The sequence below is a fragment of the Narcine bancroftii genome, chromosome 1, assembly GCF_036971445.1.
Source record: "Narcine bancroftii isolate sNarBan1 chromosome 1, sNarBan1.hap1, whole genome shotgun sequence".
In the NCBI taxonomy this organism is placed as follows: Eukaryota; Metazoa; Chordata; class Chondrichthyes; order Torpediniformes; family Narcinidae; genus Narcine; species Narcine bancroftii.
In genome coordinates this window covers 467,412,371-467,434,114 of record NC_091469.1, presented here as the reverse complement: position 1 = coordinate 467,434,114, position 21,744 = coordinate 467,412,371, and the positions used below count along the sequence as shown (strand labels likewise).

General features: G+C 40.0%; 1 protein-coding gene across 7 annotated transcripts in view; it reads right to left on the bottom strand.

Annotated features, from left to right (window-relative positions):
• LOC138751857 (disco-interacting protein 2 homolog C) overlaps positions 1-21,744 on the bottom strand; it is a 661,234-nt gene that overhangs the window by 196,643 nt on the left and 442,847 nt on the right. For all 7 annotated transcript variants that reach the window (XM_069914709.1, XM_069914705.1, XM_069914708.1 and 4 more), the window contains one exon: positions 12,084-12,215. In XM_069914709.1, the coding sequence (XP_069770810.1) occupies positions 12,084-12,215 (132 nt within the window). The remainder of the gene's footprint in view (positions 1-12,083; positions 12,216-21,744) is intronic.

Genomic DNA, 21,744 nt, shown 5'->3' with positions numbered 1-21,744 from the left:
ATTCTGCATGTCCCAGGCTCCACCAGACAAGGTGGGACATCACTACAAGATTGCTGCCGATCCACAGGACCGACCGACAGGTTTAAATCTAGCCTTGTAAGTGTCCTGCGCCTTCTGGTAGGAGACTCAATGGCTCAATGTGTCGTTCCTTGGCACTTGGTATCTCTTGCGTGCAGTCCATCAGGTGAGTACGCAGATGTCCGTATTATGGTTCCGCACGCCTGCAGAACCACGCTGGCGACAGTTTGTGTTGCCGTGCTGTGCACCCGCTTGGCCCGCTACATGTCCGCTACATCTTGAATATTGTGCAATTCCCTGCCTCCCTTCTCAGGCACACCATTTCCCATTTCAACCACCCTCTCGGTGAAAAAATAATCTTCCTCAAACCCCTTCTCCTTATCTTCAACCTTTGATCTTGGTCTATATTCAATAAATTTCACATTTTCTACTCACTTTAGGCCCCTTGCATTTTTACGAAGCTTAAACATGATCTGCTCAGCCTTTTCTGTTCCTCTGTCTGCATTCTTTCTCTCTAATTGACTCATGGATCATGCAGCAATATTGCACATGAACAGGCCCTACAGCCCCCGATGTCTGTGCTGAATGATGCCAAAATAAATTAAACTTCTTTTGGCATCACTTGATCCATATCCCTCTTTTCATGCCTAATCAAGTGACATCTCGTCGCTTTTGTTTCATTTATTCTCTAATTCCCTTTTTGGGTAGCACGAGCTCATGGGCCTGTTACTGTACTGAATTAAAATTAACTAAATTAATTTCCCCCAGTAATCTATTGACCGAATGACAAGTCATCTTCATGGTAATGCTGCCTTCCTCCTGTTGGAGTTATTTCTCTCCAATTTTCGCTGCAACTTGCTGGCAACATAATAAAGGGGTTTATGGCCTCTGTTAATTTTAACAAAGTGAATTTCTGACCCATGTCAATAACAAAAGGGAATAAAATTAAGATGATTTTCAATATTAGGGGAAATGTCAGAAAAAAAATTCTTGTGACAGTAAATTACTGTGATTTTGGAATGAATTTTATGATGCGATGCTGGATATCAAGTATACAATGGCCTTCAAAAAAGTTTTAGATAAATACTTGAAGGGGAAAACATTCTCCTTCAAGTATTTCCAAAATGCAACTTCCATCTCACAATGAAGTTAACATTTAACGGGGAAAACACTCCCCTTCAACTATTTATTCAAACCCCTTTGAAGGCTGCTATTGGGGAAACAGCAGTGAAGTATCTCCAGCAGAACTACTCTCCAAAGGAGCTGGGGCTATTGAATGCTTACATCATTCATCATCCAGGGGAACATTAGTGTTGAATGTTGGATACTGACAATACAGAGGGCCCGCTGCTGAAAAAAGCAACAACTTTCTTGCACTCTTTCTTTTTTAGTTTAAGAGAATAAATTCTAACTATATTCAGTTTTGTAAAATTGTACCATGATGGGCTTATCATGCCAGACCTCTTCTGTTGTCCATCCACATATTTGTATGAGGGCAAACTGACTTCCATGCCTCTGATAAATCTCAGGGAATATCTACACTCATCTGATGACATTAAGTTAACACATAGGTGCAAATGGATGTGCCAATTCCAACCTAGTGAATTTGCCACTTTCACGCCTGTTGCTTATGGGTCCAGAGTTTCTCCTCTAGGGGGACAAATTCAAGGCACTTTAGATCATTTTCATGCCAAGGATAAAATTCCCATCACCCTTCGCCCATCTTTTTTCCACCTATCACCTGCCAACCCCTGTCTCATCCCTCCCCCTTTCCTTGTTGTGATCTCCCCTCTCCATTCACAGCCCTGACGCAGAGTCTCAGCCCCAAACACTGACCATTCATTTTCCCCACCTTACAAACACTCTCAACTTGCTGAGTTCCTCCAGCATGTGGATAATTAGTCTGACCACTTTTTAAAGAAACTTAAGACAGGAGGATCTCTAAAGGGCAGAAATTAAATAGTGCTGAGCCAGCAATGATTGTGAATGCTGGGATTTAAGTCTCTGTGCTCCAAGGATATCAACAATAAAAAAAAATCAGCATCAAATCTTTATTCAAACTATTTGTTTAAAATAACAATGACTATTAACGTCTTGCAAAGTGTGCGTGGATCTTTCTTGTAATGTCTATGATAAACTTCCTTCCTCTTTCTTTGGCTTGGCTTCGCGGACAAAGATTTATGGAGGGGTAATGTCCACGTCAGCTGCAGGCTCGTTGGTGACTGACAAGTCCGATGCGGGACAGGCAGGCACGGTTGCACGGGAAAATTGGTGGGTTGGGTTTTTCCTCCTTTGCCTTCTGTCACTGAGGTGGGCTAAACTGAAGTACTGGTATCCCACTAATCCCCATGCAAAGAAATACTTGATAATTTAAAGCAGTCCAAGGAAGCCAAACATTAATTCCTTTGCAGTTTAAAAAAAAACATTGTTGGTTAAGCATTACAAAATATTGGCAATAGTGGTATTTATATTAAAATTAAACAGCAGGCAATTGTAGCATATACCAGGCATTAGTACCAAATTATTTTTTTTTAATAAACACTGATGGAAAACCTTAAGGGATCTGAATGATTCATGTGTAAGTCAACAACAAATTTCAACTCAGTTCGCACTTCTGATCAATTTCTTGTAGTTGCATGGCTCTCTGTGCATATCAATTAGATTATTATGCAAAACATTAATAATCCTGGGGGAGATAAAAAGTGTTCTCAGTTACTATTTGTTTGGGGAAACAAATTTCCTGGAGCGTACTAATGATGAGTACAAGATGCAACTTCCATCTCACAGTCAGGTCAATGGGTATTGACAACTTATTATGAATTTAATGCTATGCTGTTGTTTATTAATGGCAAGACTGTAACTTAGTGACAGTCATAAAAGATAACTTTATAGCAATTGTGCAAAAGAAATCCTAAACAACTATAAATAGAACCAAGAGATATGAAGATCCTCAAAACATGGAGGATAAATTTAGGGCAGATTAAGTACAAGGGACGTGTTCAGTTCCCACATGCAATAATGTTATTGGATTATATGTTCACAAGCCTTATTTAGATAGAATTATAACACGTTTTTTTCATTTTGAGAAGATGTTTCAGTACATGTAAAAACACAATACTGGAGAAACTCAGGTCAAACAGTTTACTTTATGTTGCAAAGATAAAAATATATAACCAACGTTTCGGGCTTGAGCCCTTCATTAAGGTAATGTACCTTGACGAAGTGTTGAAGCGTAAAACTTTGGTTATGTATTTTTTATCTTTGCAACATTACCTGTTTGACCAGCTGAGTTTCTCCAGTATTGTTTTTTACTTCAACCACAGTGTCTGCAGATTTTTATGCTTTACTTTTGTTTCAGTACATGGTTCTTTTTCCACCTCTGGATCTAGTTCACCATCACGTTTTTTCTCGTGTGGTCTGATATGTTTCCTGCTGCCATCATTTGGTCAACATGGACACTGATAACTTTTCCCACCACAGATGGCAGATACTAGAATCTGGAGAAAATATTGATCTGCTGGAGGAACTCAGCGAACTGAGTAGCATGAGTGGGAGAAAAAGAGTTATCGGTGTTTCAAGTCAGAACCCTTCAAGATGGAAAGAGCTGAGAAGAGGATACCCAATTCACAACGACGGGGTGGGAGGGATTGGACAAAAGGCAGGAGGGAGATTGGTGAATCAGGGAGGCTTGAATCCTGGCAGACAGACAAGGAAGTGGAGACAGTTGATTGCCAGTTCTCACTTGGAGAGAGAGGCAAGAGAAGAAAAGGAATGTTAGATGAGATGCACAGGGTGAAATTAGAGACAGCTGAGGGGGGGGGGGGGGGTGAATCAAGGCCCGATATCTCACACCAACTCCTCAGTGCAACATGCAATACAAAAAAGCATGTTCAAATCTTCAAACATACATTCTGCAATTGAGTATAATCACATAAATTAAAAGTCTACCATTGGAAGAGAGTATCAATGAAAACAAGAATGTTTTGTTCTTCACTTTACACAGAACATTAGACCTGCAAGGTCTTTGCCAATACCTGGGCAACCTATGAAGCTTCAATCGTTTCTGATTTTAGGCCTATAACCAGCAATGTGCAACAGGAGTTGGTGCAGAGCCCACTGTGGTGATAAAAATAAAACCTTCATCCCTCCCACCTTCCCCACTCACCAACCCTAGGCTAAATATAGAAAGAAAAGTAAAAAAGAGAGAAAAAGAAACTAGGAGAGTGGCAAGAGGAATTATCATTCTCAATGAAAACAATAATGGAGTTAAGGGTTACCAATGCGACAGGCCTTGAAGAGTCCCTCACACCTTCAAATCAACATACTGTAAATATGAACCAATGGCAGAACAAACTCTTGGCAGTGTTTGGCCACATCCTCTCCTGCCTTATCCATTTAAAGTGAAGCGAATTTAAAATAATGAACATCAGCCAGCTGTCCATTGATTGTGCATCTCCGTCTGTCTGAATAATGGTTGCTTCTCATGGAATCAAATACAACAAATCTCAGAAACAGGATGACCATATCCAACAATGTAGTTTGTTTATATGTGAATTAATTCATTCAAACTTCTTTTTCATGTTTTTTTAAATCTGGATGGAACTCTTCCTCATGTGAAATATGGCAGAACACTTATATCTCCTCTTTTCTGTGCCAAATGAATTAACCTCATCAATCTGCTCACATTACCTGCTGACTTCCTTTTTTTTTAAAAAAAAACAAATCCAGTTTTATCCATATTCATTAATTTCAGTAAATATTTTGCCAACCTGTTTGCTAATATTTTTACGACTATTTTATAATCTGCATTTAACAAATATATAGGTCTATATGAAGCTGGCTTTAAATGATCTCTATCTTTTCACAGAATCACTGTTATTATTGCTATTTTAAAGGATTCTGGTAAAATATGTGTTTCATCCACCTGACTTAATACTTCCATAATTGGAGGAATTAAGAAATCCTTAAACTCTTCATAAAGTTCGGGCAGAAAACCATCCTCTCCCGGAGACTTATTACTTTGTAAACAACTTGGTACATCTCTAACCTCTATTAACATGAAAGGAGCAGTCAACTCACTTTAATCATTCAAATTTAATTTAGGTAAATTAATTTGAGATACAAAATTATCTATTTTATTGTCATCTTTTAAAGACTCTGCTTGATGCGACGTGAAGTAAAATTGTTTAAAATTATTATTAATTTCTTGAAGTTTATAAGAAATTAAATTTGAATCATTCTTAGTTGCATGAATCGTTCTCGATGTTTGCTCTGTCTTGAATTGTCTTTGAATTCTTTTTTAAGGTTTTTCTTGCATTTTTATACTCCTCAAGTACCCCATTTGCTCTGTGTTGTGCATACCTGCTATACAACTCTCTCTTCTTTCAAACCGGATCCCCAGTGTCCCTCAAAAACTAAGGTTCCCAATGCCTGGTAACCTTGCCTTTAATCCTGACAGGAATATACAAACTCTGTACTCTCAAAATTTCACCTTTGAAAGTTCTCCACTTATCTTGCATATTCTTGTCTGGAAACAGCTTGTCCCCATCCATATATTCTGGATCCTTTCTCATTTCCTCAGAATTAGCCTTTCTCCAATTTATAATATCAAACCAAGCTCCAGACCTATACTTCTCCACAATTAACTTGAAACTAATGGCATTATGATAACTGGACCCAAAATGTTCCCCTTCACATACATCTTTCACCTGTCCTGTCTTGTTGCCTGAAAGGATATCCAGTCTTGCACTTTCTCTAGTTGGTACCTCTATATATTTATTTAGAAAACTTTCCAGAACAAATTTGACAAACTCCAAGCCATCCAACTATTTTACAATATGGGAGTCCAAGTCAATATGTGGAAAATTGAAATTTCCTACTATCACAACCTTATGTTTCCTGTAGCTGACTTCCATCTCTCTACAGATTTGCCCCTCCAATTCTTGCTGACTATTGGGCTGTCTATAATACAACCCCATGAGTGTCCCTCACTTTTTATAGTGATACTCAGTTTCTTTCTCCAATCAGCTTCTAGCTGCTGTCTTGCCACTTTTTAAATCCTAACTGCAGCTGGTCTTCAGGTCACCTGACCTCTCTTTCTCCAATCAGCTTCTTTCTCCAATCACCGAAGCCTGTGAGCCAAAGCTTTACCACTCTGACTCAATCCACTCCGATGATGACTGCCCACTCAATGACACTGGCTTCAGGTGAAAGAAGGGATGTTTGAAGGAAATTTACAAGGCAAGTTTTTTTTTTATACATAGAGATTAACAGGAGCCTGGAAGGTGGTAAAAGCAGATATGATAGCAACATTCTAAAAGCAGTTACACATGCACGTAAACGGGCAGGGAGTAGAAGTTTATATACCACGGCAGGCAGATGGGTGTAGTTCAAATTGGCATCATGGTCAGCACAGACATCGTGAGCTGAAGGGCCTGTTTTGGTGCTGAACTGGTCTATGTTTCATGTTCTATGTTCACACCCATCTATTATTTTCCCACCTGAACATACAGCAGGACATGACAGCAGAGTAGCTATAATGCCTAACATAATCCATTCAGTTATATTAAATTAATATGAGAAATTAAAAGCTGGTATCAGATGAGAAAACACTGGATCATCCCAACAAAATTATTCGGTTTATTATTTGGATTGTCCTTCAGGGAAAGAAACTCACTGTAGTTACCTGGTCTGAAGTAATGAGGTTGACCCTTTGTTATTACAGCCATCATCTCATTGGACCCTTGCACAACTAAGCTTAGCAACCTCATCAGACCTTTCCCTTTTCCCCTTTAGCCACACATCTTATTCTCTCTTAAGCCGCTTTCAGGTGGAATAGCTGGGAGAATGTGGCTCTGGAGCTGGGTGCGGGTGTGTGCAAAGCGACATTCAGGTGGCAGCGCTGAAAGTGCTGTTCTGGCACCTGAAAGGTCCGCAGTGGGGAGAGGTGCCGCAGAGCAAACGCCGGCTCCTGTCAACTGTGGCCATAGTCCCACCCGCTTTCAGGTGCCTAGGGGGAGCGCTCGGAAGTGGGGAATACACCTACCTGAGGAGGGTTGGGTAAGTACTCCTTGGGCAAGGGTTCTCCACTTTCAGGTGGCCTCCCAACAGCCGCATTCAGGTATCTTAGGCGCCTTTACGTTGGGATATTCACCTGAAAGTGGCTTTATATGTCCTCTTTGTGTCTTTCTTTTTCAACTGAATCTAAGAAGGTCAAACCAACCGCTCAGTGTAAGGCAAATCATGCATAAGTAATAAATTCTGTCTGCAATGTCCACATCCCATTAATACATTAAACATGAAACCAAGTTCTCCTGGTGAGGTGAAAGTGAATGCCCTTAACATCAAGGCCATGCTTGATAGATTGTGATGAGAAGGGGCCATGATAAAATAGAAGTCAATTACGCATCAGTGAGATAGGTTGGATTATACCTTGTAGTAAAGTTATTGGTCATTAAACAGGCCAACCCTAACGCATGACTATAGGGGACCCTCATAGGATTTCTCTTGGACCAACAATCTTAAGCTGATTAAACAATGACCTCCATTTGACCCTATGATCCACAATGGGTTTGTATACAGTTAATGGCACAATTTTAAATTCTATTACTAACTGTTCAGGAACTCAAGGAGTTCATTGCTGCCTGTGGCAAGATTTGGCTAATGGACTGATAAGTGGCCATTAGCAAACTGCTACAAAAATATCAGGCAATTAGAGATTTTCAACATCCATTTTTGATATTTTACCACTGGTAAACTCCTTGGCAGCCAGAATATAATTGAAGCCAAGAACATGTGAAAACAGGAGCAGGCTGAGACTGCCAGGTCCTTCGGAGCTGTCCTGACACTTAATGAGATCATAAAGGATAGGAACAGAATTAGGTCATTTGGCCCACCAAGTCTGCGCTGTATTTGAATCATGGCTAATCTATTCTTCCTTTCAACTCCATTTTTCTGATTCCTCCCCATACTTTTGACACCCTTACTAATCAAGAGTCTATCACCCTCTGCTTTAAATCTAGTCGATGACTTGATCTCCACAACGAATTCCACAGATTTACCACCCTCTGACTGAAGAAATTTATCCTCATCTCTGTTTTAAAGAGATATCCTTTTTGTCTGAGGCTGTGCCCTCTGGTCCTTCACCCTCTCACTACTGTAAACATCTTCTCCGTGCCAATCTATCCATCTTTTCAATAAATGGGATTTCAATGAGATCCCTCTAAATTCCAGTGAGTACAGACCCAGAGCCATCAAACTCTTGTTGTCTGTCAACCTCTCATCCCCAGATCAATCTCGTAAGGAGTTGTGCGTTCCGCCCATCTCTGCGTAGGTTTCCTCCAGGAACTCCAGGTTCTTCCCATTGTTCAAAGTGTAATGGGGATGTCGGTTAATAGGGTGTATTGGACGGCACGGGCTCGTGGGCCGAAATGGCCCGTAACCGTGGCTGTATACCCAAATACTCCAAATGTGATTTGACCAACACCTTATAAAGGCTCAACATTAAATCAATGCTTTTATATTCTAATCTTCTGAAAATGAATCCTAAAATTGCATTTTTAAAAATTTTATCACCGAGTCACCTGTAAGTTAACCTTTTAGGAATCCTGCACAAGGACTCCAAGTTACTTTGGACTCTGTTTTCTGAATGTTCTCTTCATTTAAAAAATAGTCTATGCTGCAATTGGGTCTAGAGCAATGGTTCTCAACTTTCGCTTCCCACTCACATACCACCTTAAACAATCCCTTACTAATCACAGAGCACTGATGGCATAGGGATTGCTTAAGGGGAATGTGAGTTTGGAGGACAGTTTGAAAACCACTAATCTAAATCATTTACCTACAATGTGAAAATTTCTGGACCCAACACTGACCCCAGCCACAGGTCACTGCCAGCCAGCCAGAAAAGACCATCTTTATTCCCAGCCTCTGTCTTCTGCCAGTCAGTCAATCTTCAAGACACAGGAGTAACTTTTCCATTATACAATACACTTCTGTCTCATTTATCAGCCTTATATGTGGAATCTTGTCAAAGGCCTTCTGAAAATCCTCTGAAAATCCAAATAAACAACCTTTGTCTGTCCTGCTTGTTGTTTTCAACAGATATGACAGGCATGATTCCTCCTGAAGGAAAGCATGCTGATTTCAGCCTATTGTACCATCACTCCATTCTTTTTTTTTCATGCGCATCGCGCATGCGTGACTCCTCGCGCATGCGCGGTTGCGCACTTTTACTCAGCTCTGCGAGCCATTTTTGTAGTCCCGAGCCCGGGACCTCCACTGACCTGTGGGAGCGGGCCTCTCTCTCCGCGGCGGGCCTCTTCGGACAGGTAAGGCCTTCACCTTCTTCTTCCGACGTCTTTCCTTCTTCTTTTCTTCCCGTTGTTTTTGGATTTTCTTTCTTCGCTGCCATTTTCTTCACACTTTTACTTTCACTTTGTTTTGGTTTTTAAGTTTGTGCCTTTGCTTTTTCTCTATCTTTTTTTAACTTTTCTGGAGAGGGTTGGAGTTCCCCTACCGGCCACTACTCCATCACATGACTCCCCCCATCACTCCATTCTTAATAGAATCTCGACTACCACTGAAGTCAAGCAACTGACCTACAGTTTCCTGTCACTTACCTCCCTTAAAGAATGGCTGAACAATCCCATCCTCTTCTGTGTCATTTCTCCATATTGCTCTATTCCTCAATCTATCCATTATTTATCCATCTCCATTTTAAATAATTATAAAGATCAAGCTTTCACCATCCACTAGAGCAGAGAATTCCAGAGGTTCAACACCCTCTGTGAGAAGAAATTACTAGGCACCTCAATTTTCAGTGACATGCCCCTTAACTTATGTGGGGTGGATGCGTCCTGTGGTAGGAGAGTATGCAACCAAGAGGGCATATAGCCTCAGAATACAAAAATGTCCCTTTCAAACAGAGATGGTGAGGAATCTCTGGAATTTCTTGCTGCAGCCTGGAGGCTAAGTTATTTAATATATTTAAGATAGAGATAGATAAGCTCTTGAATAAGAAGAGAATCAAGTGTTATGGGAAGAAGGCAGGAGAATGGGGTTACAAAAGAATAGTAAATCAGCCATGATGAAATGGTGGGGCTGACAATGGGCTGAATGGCCTAATTCCACTCCTTTGTCTTATGTCCCCATGTATGAGACTCTCCCAGTATGAAACCATCCCAACATCTATCATCCCTTATGATCTCGTATGTTTGAATAAGATCCCCTCTCATTTTTTAAAACTCCAAGAATACAGGCCCAAACTATCTGTTCATTGTACATGGTATTCTAGCTGAAGCTGTACAATTACAACAAATCTCCCCCATTTTTAAACTCCAGTCCCTTAACAATGAAGGCCAAAATATTGTTTGCCTTCTCAACTGCTTGCTGAAGTTGCCTGCTCACTTTTTTGGCTCATGCACCAAGCACATAAATGCTGTGGCTATAAAATCTGCATCCTGTATGATGTTTGCTGTGGCAAGCAACTCATATCTTGGCTTCCCAAAGCCTTTCAACCATCGACAAGGCACAAGCCAGAATGAAATATTTTAAATATATTCCACGCCACCAGAATCACTTCACAAATGCTAAAGATTCCCTAACTGAATGTTTCCAAACAGGTTAAATGAATTGAACTTTACATCTTCCTCCTTTCATCAAGGACAAATTATTTCAATCCATTTTACATTGTGGTTGTATCGATGAGACTGGCAGGAAATTAGGCTATCAAATTAATTTAGAAAATTGGTACATCAATAGGTATGAACTTTCATTATACCTGCACAAGAAATCCCAGCACAACAGTTAATTAAGAAATAAAATCTTATTTACGAATAAAGACATCAGCAAAAGGGGGAAAAAAAACTCCTTTCAAAACTCAGTACCACCAAGAGAAAGAAGGCAGATAGGAGCATTTCAACTTCCAGTTCATCTCCAAATCACACTTTGCTGATTTCTGCATTGTTGTGTGATCTTACCTTCTCACTGACTGAAAAAGCCTCCTTCACAGTAGATGAAGAAGGTCACCCATCTTCTTCTCCTGACAGTAAGACCTCTGACCCGCAACCTATGTTGTAGTCATCTATTCTTTCTCTCTTTCCCTTATCACGCACCACAAACATTCACAACAGGAAGTAGGAAGAATTTATCCAAGAACTTCCAAAACTGGTTAGAAAGATGTGCAAAGATTTGTTGCATATCTCCACATGTTTGTCACCTCCAGGCAGCGATCAGTAACTCAAATCAATAGCTTTTTGTGGCATAAATGCTTAGTTGATAAGTGTGCACCAGGATCTAGCCTCTACTGATCTGCTTCTCCATGGATTGCCACCTTGTCGTGGTGGAGAAGGTTGTGTGGTCCTGATATCCCAAGAGTGATGCTGTCTGGAGCTATGCTCCTGGTGGGGTCACCCATGGGGGTAAGGTCAAGGGTGAGGTCCCTGAAAAGAACAATCCAACCAAGACCTCAATGGTGGAACAGGCAGAGGAAGTTACTCTGAACTCAACAGCTGTGAAGCTGGACAAAGGCTGCAATCAATCCATCAGTTCCAATCATTGTGGATTCCATGCCATTGGAATTAGTTGGTTATTTGTGAAGATTCGTGTGCGTCTTAGAGTGCAACATCAAGTACACGTTAAACAAATACACAGACGTCTTCACTCTGTGGATCAAGGAAGGCCATCATCCTCGACTACGAGGGTTAGCCACGATGATGACTGATGGATCATTTCTAAATGGATCCAGATTCATTGCAACTATACTTTTTTTACATAAGCATTTTTCTAAGATTTTCACTTATAATAAAAAGTTCTAATAATGGATGGCCACTTAGTTGGATAATCAATTGATTAAAACTGTCCTTACCATCACAAAATTACATTTATTATTAACATAAATGGAAGTTTGAAGTTATAATAATTATTCATACTGGTTCAAGCACTTGACCATGTCGACATATTTCATTTGAAATTCAGAATCACTTATGGAAAACATTTTTGATATCTGTTAACTGATGAGTAATGATTGTGTACAGTATGAACCAAGCCATTAGGATGGAACTTACCATCACCAGTTTCCATTAGCTCAGCATTGCCATACTTTGGGACAGTTCTTGGTGTTGAGCCTTGTGGTCGTTCCACTTGTATTGAGTGTTCTGTTGTGTAAGTGGTGATATCTGGAGGTGCGGAGTGGTTTTCTAACAGAGTTAAAGTCAAAGAAAAAAACGATTTTAATTGACAACCTTAAAATCTCTCCGATTAGCCACATGCCAAGATGTAAATTTGATATATAAAAAAAGAAAATAATTAGAAACATACCACACAGAAGCAGACCTTTTACCCAATTTATCCACGCCAAACAGGTGGCCCAGATAAGTGCGTCTAATCTGACTGTGCTGAGCCAATATTTATCTGACCATTTCCTACCCACGTACTGGTCTAAATGTCTTTCAAATGTTTCGATTGTACTTTTGATCGTTCACTTCCTCAAGGAGCTCATTCCATCAACGCACTGTGCAAAAAAAATTGCCCTATGGATCACTTTTAAATAATTTCTCCCTCAACATAAACCTCTGCCCTCTAATTTTAGTTATAATTTAAGCCCTCCCTCCCCTGTAAAATCCTCACGAATAATTTTTGCATCCTTTCCAGTTCAACGACATCCTTCTAACAGCTCGGCGACCAGAACTGTATACAGTATTCCAAATGTGTCTTTACCAACATCTTGCATAGATGTTACATAAGGTCTCAACTCTGGAATTCAGTGGCCTGACCAATGAAGGCACATTTGTCAAACTTCTTCACCACCTTGTTGATCTGTGTAACTATGTACCTGTTCCCTGAGGTCTTTCTGTTCTATGTCATTTCCCAGTACCGTATTATTTATTGTGTAAGTCATGCCCTGCTTTGATTGACCAAAATGCTACATTTCTCACTTTGATTTAAGCTCCATCTGCTGTTCCTACAGCACTCTGACTCCGTTCATCAAGATCCTCTTGCAATCTTGGATAACCTTCCTCATTGTTGGTCTAAAATCAATTTTAATGTCATCTGCAAACTTACTAATGATGCCAAGTATAGTCTCATCCAGATCATAAACAGAGGCAATGGTCCCAGCACTGATCCCTGTGGCACAGGCCTACAGTGTGAAAAACATCCCTTCACTACCACCACTTCTGTCAAGCCAACCTTGAATCCAATTATCCAGCTTGTCCGGGATCACATGTGAACTAATCTTCTGGACCAGCCTACCGTGTGGAACCTCATCATAGGCCTTGCTAAATCCCATGCACTCAAAGTCTGTAGCCCTTGCCTTCTCAATTGTCTTGGTCAACTATTCAAAAAGCTCAAATAAATTTGTGGAGCATGATTTTCCACACAGAAAGTCAATGCCACATCAGCCTTGCCTTTCAAAATGAAATACACAAAAGTGCTGGAGAAACGTAGCAGGTCACAGGCTGCTTGACCATGACTGTCAGAAGCTACAGAAGGCAGTGAATGCAGCTCACAACATAACACAAAATTTTCTCCCATCCATGGACTCCGTTTGCACCTCCCATTGCCTAGGAAAGGCAGCTGACATCCTGAAACACTCAGCACACCCCAACCACACTCCCCTCTCCCTCCTCCCATCAAGAAGTAGGCTCAAGCATGTGAAGGCTAAGAGTCAGCTTCTTGCCTGCAGCCATCAGGTTCATGAAAGAACCCCACAACAGTGTTATCTTGGCGCCCTTGGTGTTAATTGATTTCTTTATAATTGCAAATCAATACTCTGGAATTCTGCCCTCTATGTAGAATGTTAGAGATAGCCTGTTCATCTGTTTGCAGAAGAACACTCCTCACTGAACTCCTCAATTTGCGAGAAATAAATCGAAACTTGACTTAAAGCAGCCATGAGGAGAAATTGTTTCTCCCAGAGAATAGTGACTCTGTGTAATTCTCTGGCCAAGGAAACAGTAGAGGCTACCTCATTAAATCTACTTGAGACACAAATAGGTAGAATTTTAAATAACAAGTGAATTAAGGGTGATGGGGAACTGGCAGGTAAGTAGAATTGAGTCCAAGACGAGATCAGCCATGTATTTGTTGCATGGCAGAGCAGGCTCAAGACACCAGATGACCTCCCCCACTCCTCTTTCTGATATCTTTACTATTCTCTTTAAACAGCAAATTGTAAAATCGTTACACACATGGTAGATTGCATCTGTGTTATTTAAGAATTTATCTTGAGGTATTTCATAATTCCATGTTTATGAGTTTGCTCGGTGACAGTAAACTACATGAAATCAAATTAAAAACTGCAGATGCTAGAAATCAGAAATAGTTTGGTCTTAAAAAGTAATCAGAAATGAGCTGGTCCTGGGCTCAATGGGCCAGATCACATCGGACAGCCAGCTCACCACTGGGTGATACCTCTGTGGCCACGCCAACCTTAGCTGGGCATGTGGTTTCTACTGAGTGTAGGGCTTCATTGGTGCAGTAACCAGGCCTAAGGCAGTGCTCAATGCAGCCCCACTTTCAGCCCACACTGACCGCCTCCTGTCAGCTTGTGCTGACTCAAGACCTTGCACTGTTTCTAAATGTCTCTGCAGATCAGAGAAATTCAGGGGCAGTTAGAAAAATATTACAATAATTTTTAAAAAACAGAACAACCACATAAAAACAATCAAATGTTGTTAATTAATTGGCATATTACCATGAATAATAATAATAATAAAACACTTCTTAATGCAATGGAATCAAGCTGAGTCAGACATACTGTATCCACTCAATTATAAGAGGCCCTGGGCTGAATGATAAATCTCGGATCAGAGCATCTACCTCCCCTGCATTCTGTAATTCCACAATCCAGTCTGCAGGTCCAGACATTGCTGACACAAGCACTGAGTGAGCCGGTAACTTTCACCTAACCATCTGCACAATCTGACCTGTTAATTCTGTTAGTTCTGTTAATTCTGTTAATTCTGTTAGCCATATGTTGTATAGGCTGTTCATTGCTTCCATCATTGTGCATTTTTTTCTTTTAGGTTTTAAGCAACTTGGGAAGTGGTGGAACAAATCATCCTTCTTTCCTTTCCTGAACAAGCTTGAGGCACTGGAAACTGTCCAAATGCTTGTGAATTGAATAATTGTGATTATATCCATCACAATCCTCTCTCTGATATCTTTCAAAGCCCCAAGAATCTATTATCAGTGTCTTCTGATATACTCGCTGAGAGTTCCACTCATCAACATCATGAATAGTCTCATTCTTGCGAAGAGTCATAGAGATCTACAACAGGGAAACAGGCCCTTCAGCCCATCTTGTCCATGCTGACCAAGCTCGTCCCATTTGCCTGCATTTGGTTCATAGTCCTCTAAACCTTTCTTATCCATGAACCTGTCTAAATGTATTTTGAACATGACAATGTAAGGAAGAAAGACTGCATAGACTAGGGTAATACTCATTGGAATTTAGAAGAATGAGAGGGGATTTCATTGAGACCTAAAATTCTGACAGGACTAGACAAGTTGCATGCAGGAAGACAGTTCAGTACAAGGGGTCACAGTCTGAGGATAAGGAGTAACCATTTTAGGACTGAGATGAGGAAATTCTTTTTTTACTCAGAGAGTTGTGAACCTGTTGGTGGCAGTTCATTAGATATTTTCAAAGGGGAGTTGGATGTGGCCCTTATGGCTAAAGGGATCGAGGGATATGGAGAGAAAGCATGAAGCTGCATGGTCAGTCATGATCCTATTGAATGATGAAACAGGCTCAAAAGACTGAATGGTCTTGTCCTGCACCTATTTTATAAAATTCTATGAATTCCACCACTCCCTCATTAACCAACTGCCCTTTGTGTGAAGAAGGTGAGCCTCTAAATTCTTTCCCTTTGTCCTTAAATCGGTGCCCTCTAGTTTTAGATCTCAGTACTCTGGAAAAAAGGATGAGTGTACCTTATCTATATCCATCATGATTTGGGGCAGCAAAGTTGGCATAACAGCTAGTGCAATGCCATTACAGTGCCAGCGATCGGAACTGGAGTTCGAAACTTCCTTTGGCTGTAAGGAGTTTGTACGTTTTCCCCATATCTGCTCTGCGTGGGTTTTCCCCAGGGGCTCCACTCAAAATGTACCGAAGGTGTAGGTTAATTGGGTGTAAATTGGGCGGCATGGAGCCATGGACCAAAACAGTGTAACTGTGCTGTACGTCTAAATTTAAAATGATTTTATAAAACTTCATTTCATCCATGTTCAGCCAGATCTCCAGTTGAATGCCAACTTTATTATTGTGTTTTATTTTCTACATTAGCAGCTGAGAAAATAAAGGCTGAGTGTTTTGTCAGGAAGCAATTTGAGAGATTTGATAGACCTGCAAAATCACGATGGGTTTAGACAGTGCATTAGTGGATAATGCAAGAAACAAAGAGTCGAGATTAAAAATGAGGGGTATGAAGATCTAAGTGTGGGAGGAAGGCGGTTTGGTTAGCAATGCAAAAAATCTTCTCTGCATAGAGTTAGCATCTGAAACTTCATGCCTGGAATAGCAATGGAAACAGGTTCGGTCAAGATTTTCCAAAGGAAATTGAATAATTCTTCCGAGATAATAATTTGCAGGGCCACAGGAAAGTTGAGGGCAAATAGACTACTTGGTAGCTGTACTGCCAGGCATTGATGCTATGACATTATTTTTAATGTACAGTATGTCATTAATTGAACTAAAAGTCTCATGACATCTAACTTCTAATAAACCAGATGAACTCTTTAAAGATGGGCAACAGTGTAGCCACTTTTTTTCATCTGATGCTTAAAATCATGTGTTAAGCAATCCTTAAGATGGGTACAGTGATTTTATCAAATAAATTATTAAAGATATAACAATTTCAACTTATCATGAGACCCATCTCAATTCCTATTTAATTTTGTGGCTAGAACTCTCAACCTAAAAAAAATCACTTAAATGAGCAAGCCTTTAATTAAACATTATTTTCAGGGGAAAAAAAAAGAACAGAACTATTGCCATCTGTTCATTTTCCTTCAATAAGGATTTCCAGATTTTTTTTCACCTTGTCCCTGACTTAAACAAACAGATCATCTCCATGACCTTTTCATTCAATTACTCTGGCTGGAATGATTTCAGTGTGGAATGTATCAAATCCAATTTATCAAAACACCGGTGGAATATTCAGATCATGTACTTCTGGTCTTGAGCAGAAATGTGTAACACTGCTTTTATGCGCATTTTGTGCAACCCTACCCAACACAAACAAGTCTCTGGCTGTCTAGGTCTGACAACTCTAATCCTACTCATTGGAGAAACAAATTTCCACATCTCAACTCATCCAAAACCCTGATCTGAAAGCCAACAATGCAGCATGTTCTGACTTTAAGGTTTGGATTTGGTTTTTCAAGGGTGCAATTTAAATTTAGACATACAGATAAACAGCCTTTTTGGTTACTAAGTTGGCTAATAGCTCTTTGTTTTGTGTTCTCCATTTTAAAATTTAAAGTAGTACTCAGAGCACATTGTCTTGCTTTTATTCCGATGTGAGCCCCTAGTGTGACAAGTGTAAGAGCAGAGAAGTGTCATTCATTCATATGTTCTGGACTTTCCTAATGTAGAAAAATACTGGTAAGCGGTTTTCCATACTTCATCAAAAAATATTAATATAGATTTAACACCGAATCCTTTGGTGGCCCCCTTTGGTTTAATGGGAGGGAATGATTCTTCTTTGTCTCTGGTTCAGAATCACGCTGTTTCTTTTGCCTCTCTGTTGGTGAGGCGTGAGATTTTACTTAAATGGAAGGATGCGGCCTACTCAAAATCAGTGGTTGCGTGACATCATGTCTTGTTTGAACATGGAAAAGAATCATTATTCAATTAATAATTCAGATACAAGATTCCAGAAGTTATGGGGGTCATTTATGACTCACTTCCTTACATTATAATTTCACTTCAATGTAATTATATTATCTGACTTGTATCTTTTCTATGTTCTTTTTATTTACTTTTTTTTCTACGTTCGTTTTTCTTTTAATACTAATCACATAGAGTATCTGGTAACACGGTTAGGTTAGAGGTTTGAGTTTTTCTCCTTTACTATTTTCTTCTCTATCTTTTTTGTGTTATTAGAGTGTTTTTTATAAAAAGATATATATAAAATATGAATTATGGATATGATTTACAATTCATGTATGTTTTGTCATTCTGAATGCCTTTTTAAGTTTGTGTAACTGTCCATATAGAATTACAACTTGTTTTGGTGTGTTCTTTATTAAAATCAATAAAAATATTTAAAAAAAGATATACAGGCTTTCGACCCACTAGCCCGTGCCGCCAAATACAACCAATTGACGTACACCATGAATGGTGGGAGGAAACCCGAGCACCCAGAGGAAACCCACGCAAACACGGGGAGAACATTTAAACTCCTAAACCGCTAACTGTGCTGCCATTTGTTTCTTGTTATGTGCACAAATACACAAAATTTGTACACGTGGTTTTTTTTAGTTCACGATTAGCGATATCTCTTCAAGTGAAACATCAAACAATTAATATAGGAACATTCAAAGCAAAATATAATTTTTTTACAAAACATTAAGCATTTAAACGTTACAGCACTGTACAGGCCCTTTGGCCCTCCGTGTTTTGCTGAACCATATAAAAGTGCTAAACCCTCCCGACCCTATAACCCTCTACTTTCGTCCATGTGCCTATCTAATAGTCTTTTAAAGGCCCCTAATGTTTCAACCTCTACCACCACTCGTAGCAAGGCATTCCAGGCCTCGACAACTATCTGTGTAAAAGAAATACCCCTGCTATCTCCCCTATACTTCCCTCCCTTGATCTTTTACACATGTCCTCTAGTGGTTGTTGTTCTCACCCTAGGAAACAGGTATAATTACCGGAATATATTTTACATTTAGTCCAATTTCATTTTCTATCAGAATATTCCAGCTATTAATTGTTCTTCCAAGGCGTAATTTTTTGAATATAAACATACATTTTGCATTTTTATTTCACACGTTTTGCCATAAGAAAAATTACAGATTGGCTACGTGATTGTTATTTGATCATCTTGTACCCAAGAAACAAAATTGTGGGGACAACAGCAACTTCCTTTCAATGTGGAGTGTTCCAAGGTGGATACAAAATCACTATGTAATTAGAATCAGGAAAGTGTTGGTGCACCTTATTAACTCACATATAGATACTCTGTCCAGCCTTTGCAGAAGTTCCTGATAGTTCCTGAGATGGTTTGGTACAGTACTGCCAGAGGAATACTTTCAAATTTACCTTTTCCTTTCCTATCTGTTTTCTTGCTTGAAAATGTTGTATTTTTACAAACTTCCCTGGCAACGATTTTCAAATCATCATTAAAAAGCACCAGATGAGGGGCTAGAAGACTGGAAGGTGGAAAATATTGTGCCTTTATTGAAGAAGGACTGCAGGGAAAAGCCTGCAAGCTACAGACCAGTCAGCCTGACCACTGTAGTTGGTAAGGAACAAGAGAGTATTCTGGGGAGAAGATGTGCGTGCACTTAGATGGACAAAGGCTGATTAGGGAATAGTCAGCGTGGTTTTTTTAAGTAGGAGGTCACGTCTCATAAAAATGAGTTTATTGAAGATGTGACCACGGAGGTTGATGGGGGGGGTTGAGCTGTAAATGTATATATGCATTTGAGCAAGGCATTTGATAAGGTTCCACATGGTAGGCTGCTCTGGACAATCAGATTGCACGGGATCCAAGGTATACAGCAGAATAGAGAGAATATTGGCTTCACAGACAAAAGCAGAGGATGATAATGGAAAGTTATTTTTCAGCCTTAAGGCCTGTAGCTCATTATGTATCACAGTGTACAGTGCGGGGCCCATTGCTTTGTGTTATCTATAATGAAAATGGATGCCAAAGATTGCATCAGATATTGATCAGTTGGGCAAGTGGGCATAGGAATAGTTGACAGAATTGAATACAGAGAAATGAGATGTCGTATTTTGTGAGGTCCAACAGGAGAAGAACCCAAACAGTGAATGGTAGGGATCTGGGGCATGATGTAGAGCAGAGGGGACCCAGAAGTACAGGCACTTAGAACCTTGAAAGTGGAGTCACAGGTAGATAGAGGGACTCAGCACTTTGGCCCTCATGAGAATAGTTATTGGAAGGTCATGTGGCAGTCACATAAGATGTTGAGGAGTATTGTTTTCATTTTTGGTCACCATGTTGTTGGAAAGATGTTGTCAAGCTGGAGAGATGGAGAGTAGATTTACAAAGGTGGTACCAAGACTTGGGATGAGGGGGTGGGGCTGCTGAGTATAGGGAGAAATTAAGCAGACTAGGTTTTATTCCTTACTTTCATGGGGATGAGGGGTGATCTCATAGAGATATACAAAATCATGCAAGGAATAGATCGGGTGAAAGCAGAAAGTCCTTTGCCCAGAGGAAGGGAATTGTAACCAGAGGACCTAGGTTTCAGGTGAGGGGGAGAGATTTAATGAGAGCGTGAGGAGTGACTTTTGCTATTAAACAGAGGGTGGTGGGTATGTGGTACAGACTCCCGGAGGAGGTGATTGAGTGAAGGTATCATTGCAATGATTAAGAAAAGTTTGGACAGATATATATTTTTCGAGGGATATGGGTCAAATGTAAGTAGGTTCGACTAGGATGGCAGAGACGTTTTGGTCAGCGCAGGCAAGATGGACCAAAATGCCAGTTTCCAACGGGAACACAGTTTATGCTTTTGTACTTCCTTGTGCATTTTACAAAATATATCAAGATTCACAAACTTATTCTAAACCAAGAGACCACACTGAGAGTATTGTGTTCAGTTCAGGTCACCTCATTATAGGAAAGATGTGGAAGGAATGGAGAGGGTGCAGAGGAGATTTACCAGGATGTTATCTGGATTGGAAAATGTTTCATGAAGCAAGGTTAGTAGAACTGAGACTTTTCTCTTTGGAGCAAAGAAGGATGAAAGGAGAATTAATAAAGGTCTACAAGATTATGAGAGATGAACATCCAGCACCTTTTTTTCAGGTATGGAATAGCAAACACCAAGGGACATTTCTACAAAGTGAAGGGAGAAATGATTAGGGGCAAGTTTTTTTTACTCAGAGTTGTGGGTGGCTGGAATGTCTTGACAGGGGTGGTGGTGGAAGCTGAAACATTAGGGGCTTTTAAGAAACTCTTAGACTGGCACATGGATGAAAGTAAAATAGAGGATTATGAGGTAGGCAGGGTTTAGTTTTTACTTTTGCTATATAAAGGACACTTTGACCTATTGAGTTTCTCCACCATTGTATTTTCACTTCAACCACGAGGTCTGCAGATTTTCGTGTTTTACTACAGGGTTTCTTTTTTGTTTTGGTAGGAATATATAGGTCGGCACAACATCGAGGACAAAGGGCCTATACAGTGCTGTCATGTTCTATGTCTAATAAAAACAAACTGCCATAAATACTCATCACTTCAGGCCACATCCGTGGGAAGAGAAAAAGAGTTAATATTTCAGGTTGAACACATTTCATTAGGGTCTGGGAAGGAGACAACAGAAGCTGGAGGGAAGGTGGGGGAAGGGATATCTCTGATAGGCTGAAAGTGAAAACCAGATTATTGTATTTGACGGTGTATATGACCCATGGGAGTATAAGATCCCATTACAGCAGGAAATACAAAGAATTTTTTTTTAGTGTATTTACAGGTAAGCAGAATATTTTTAATTAATTCTCACTCACTTTGCAGTGCAGCT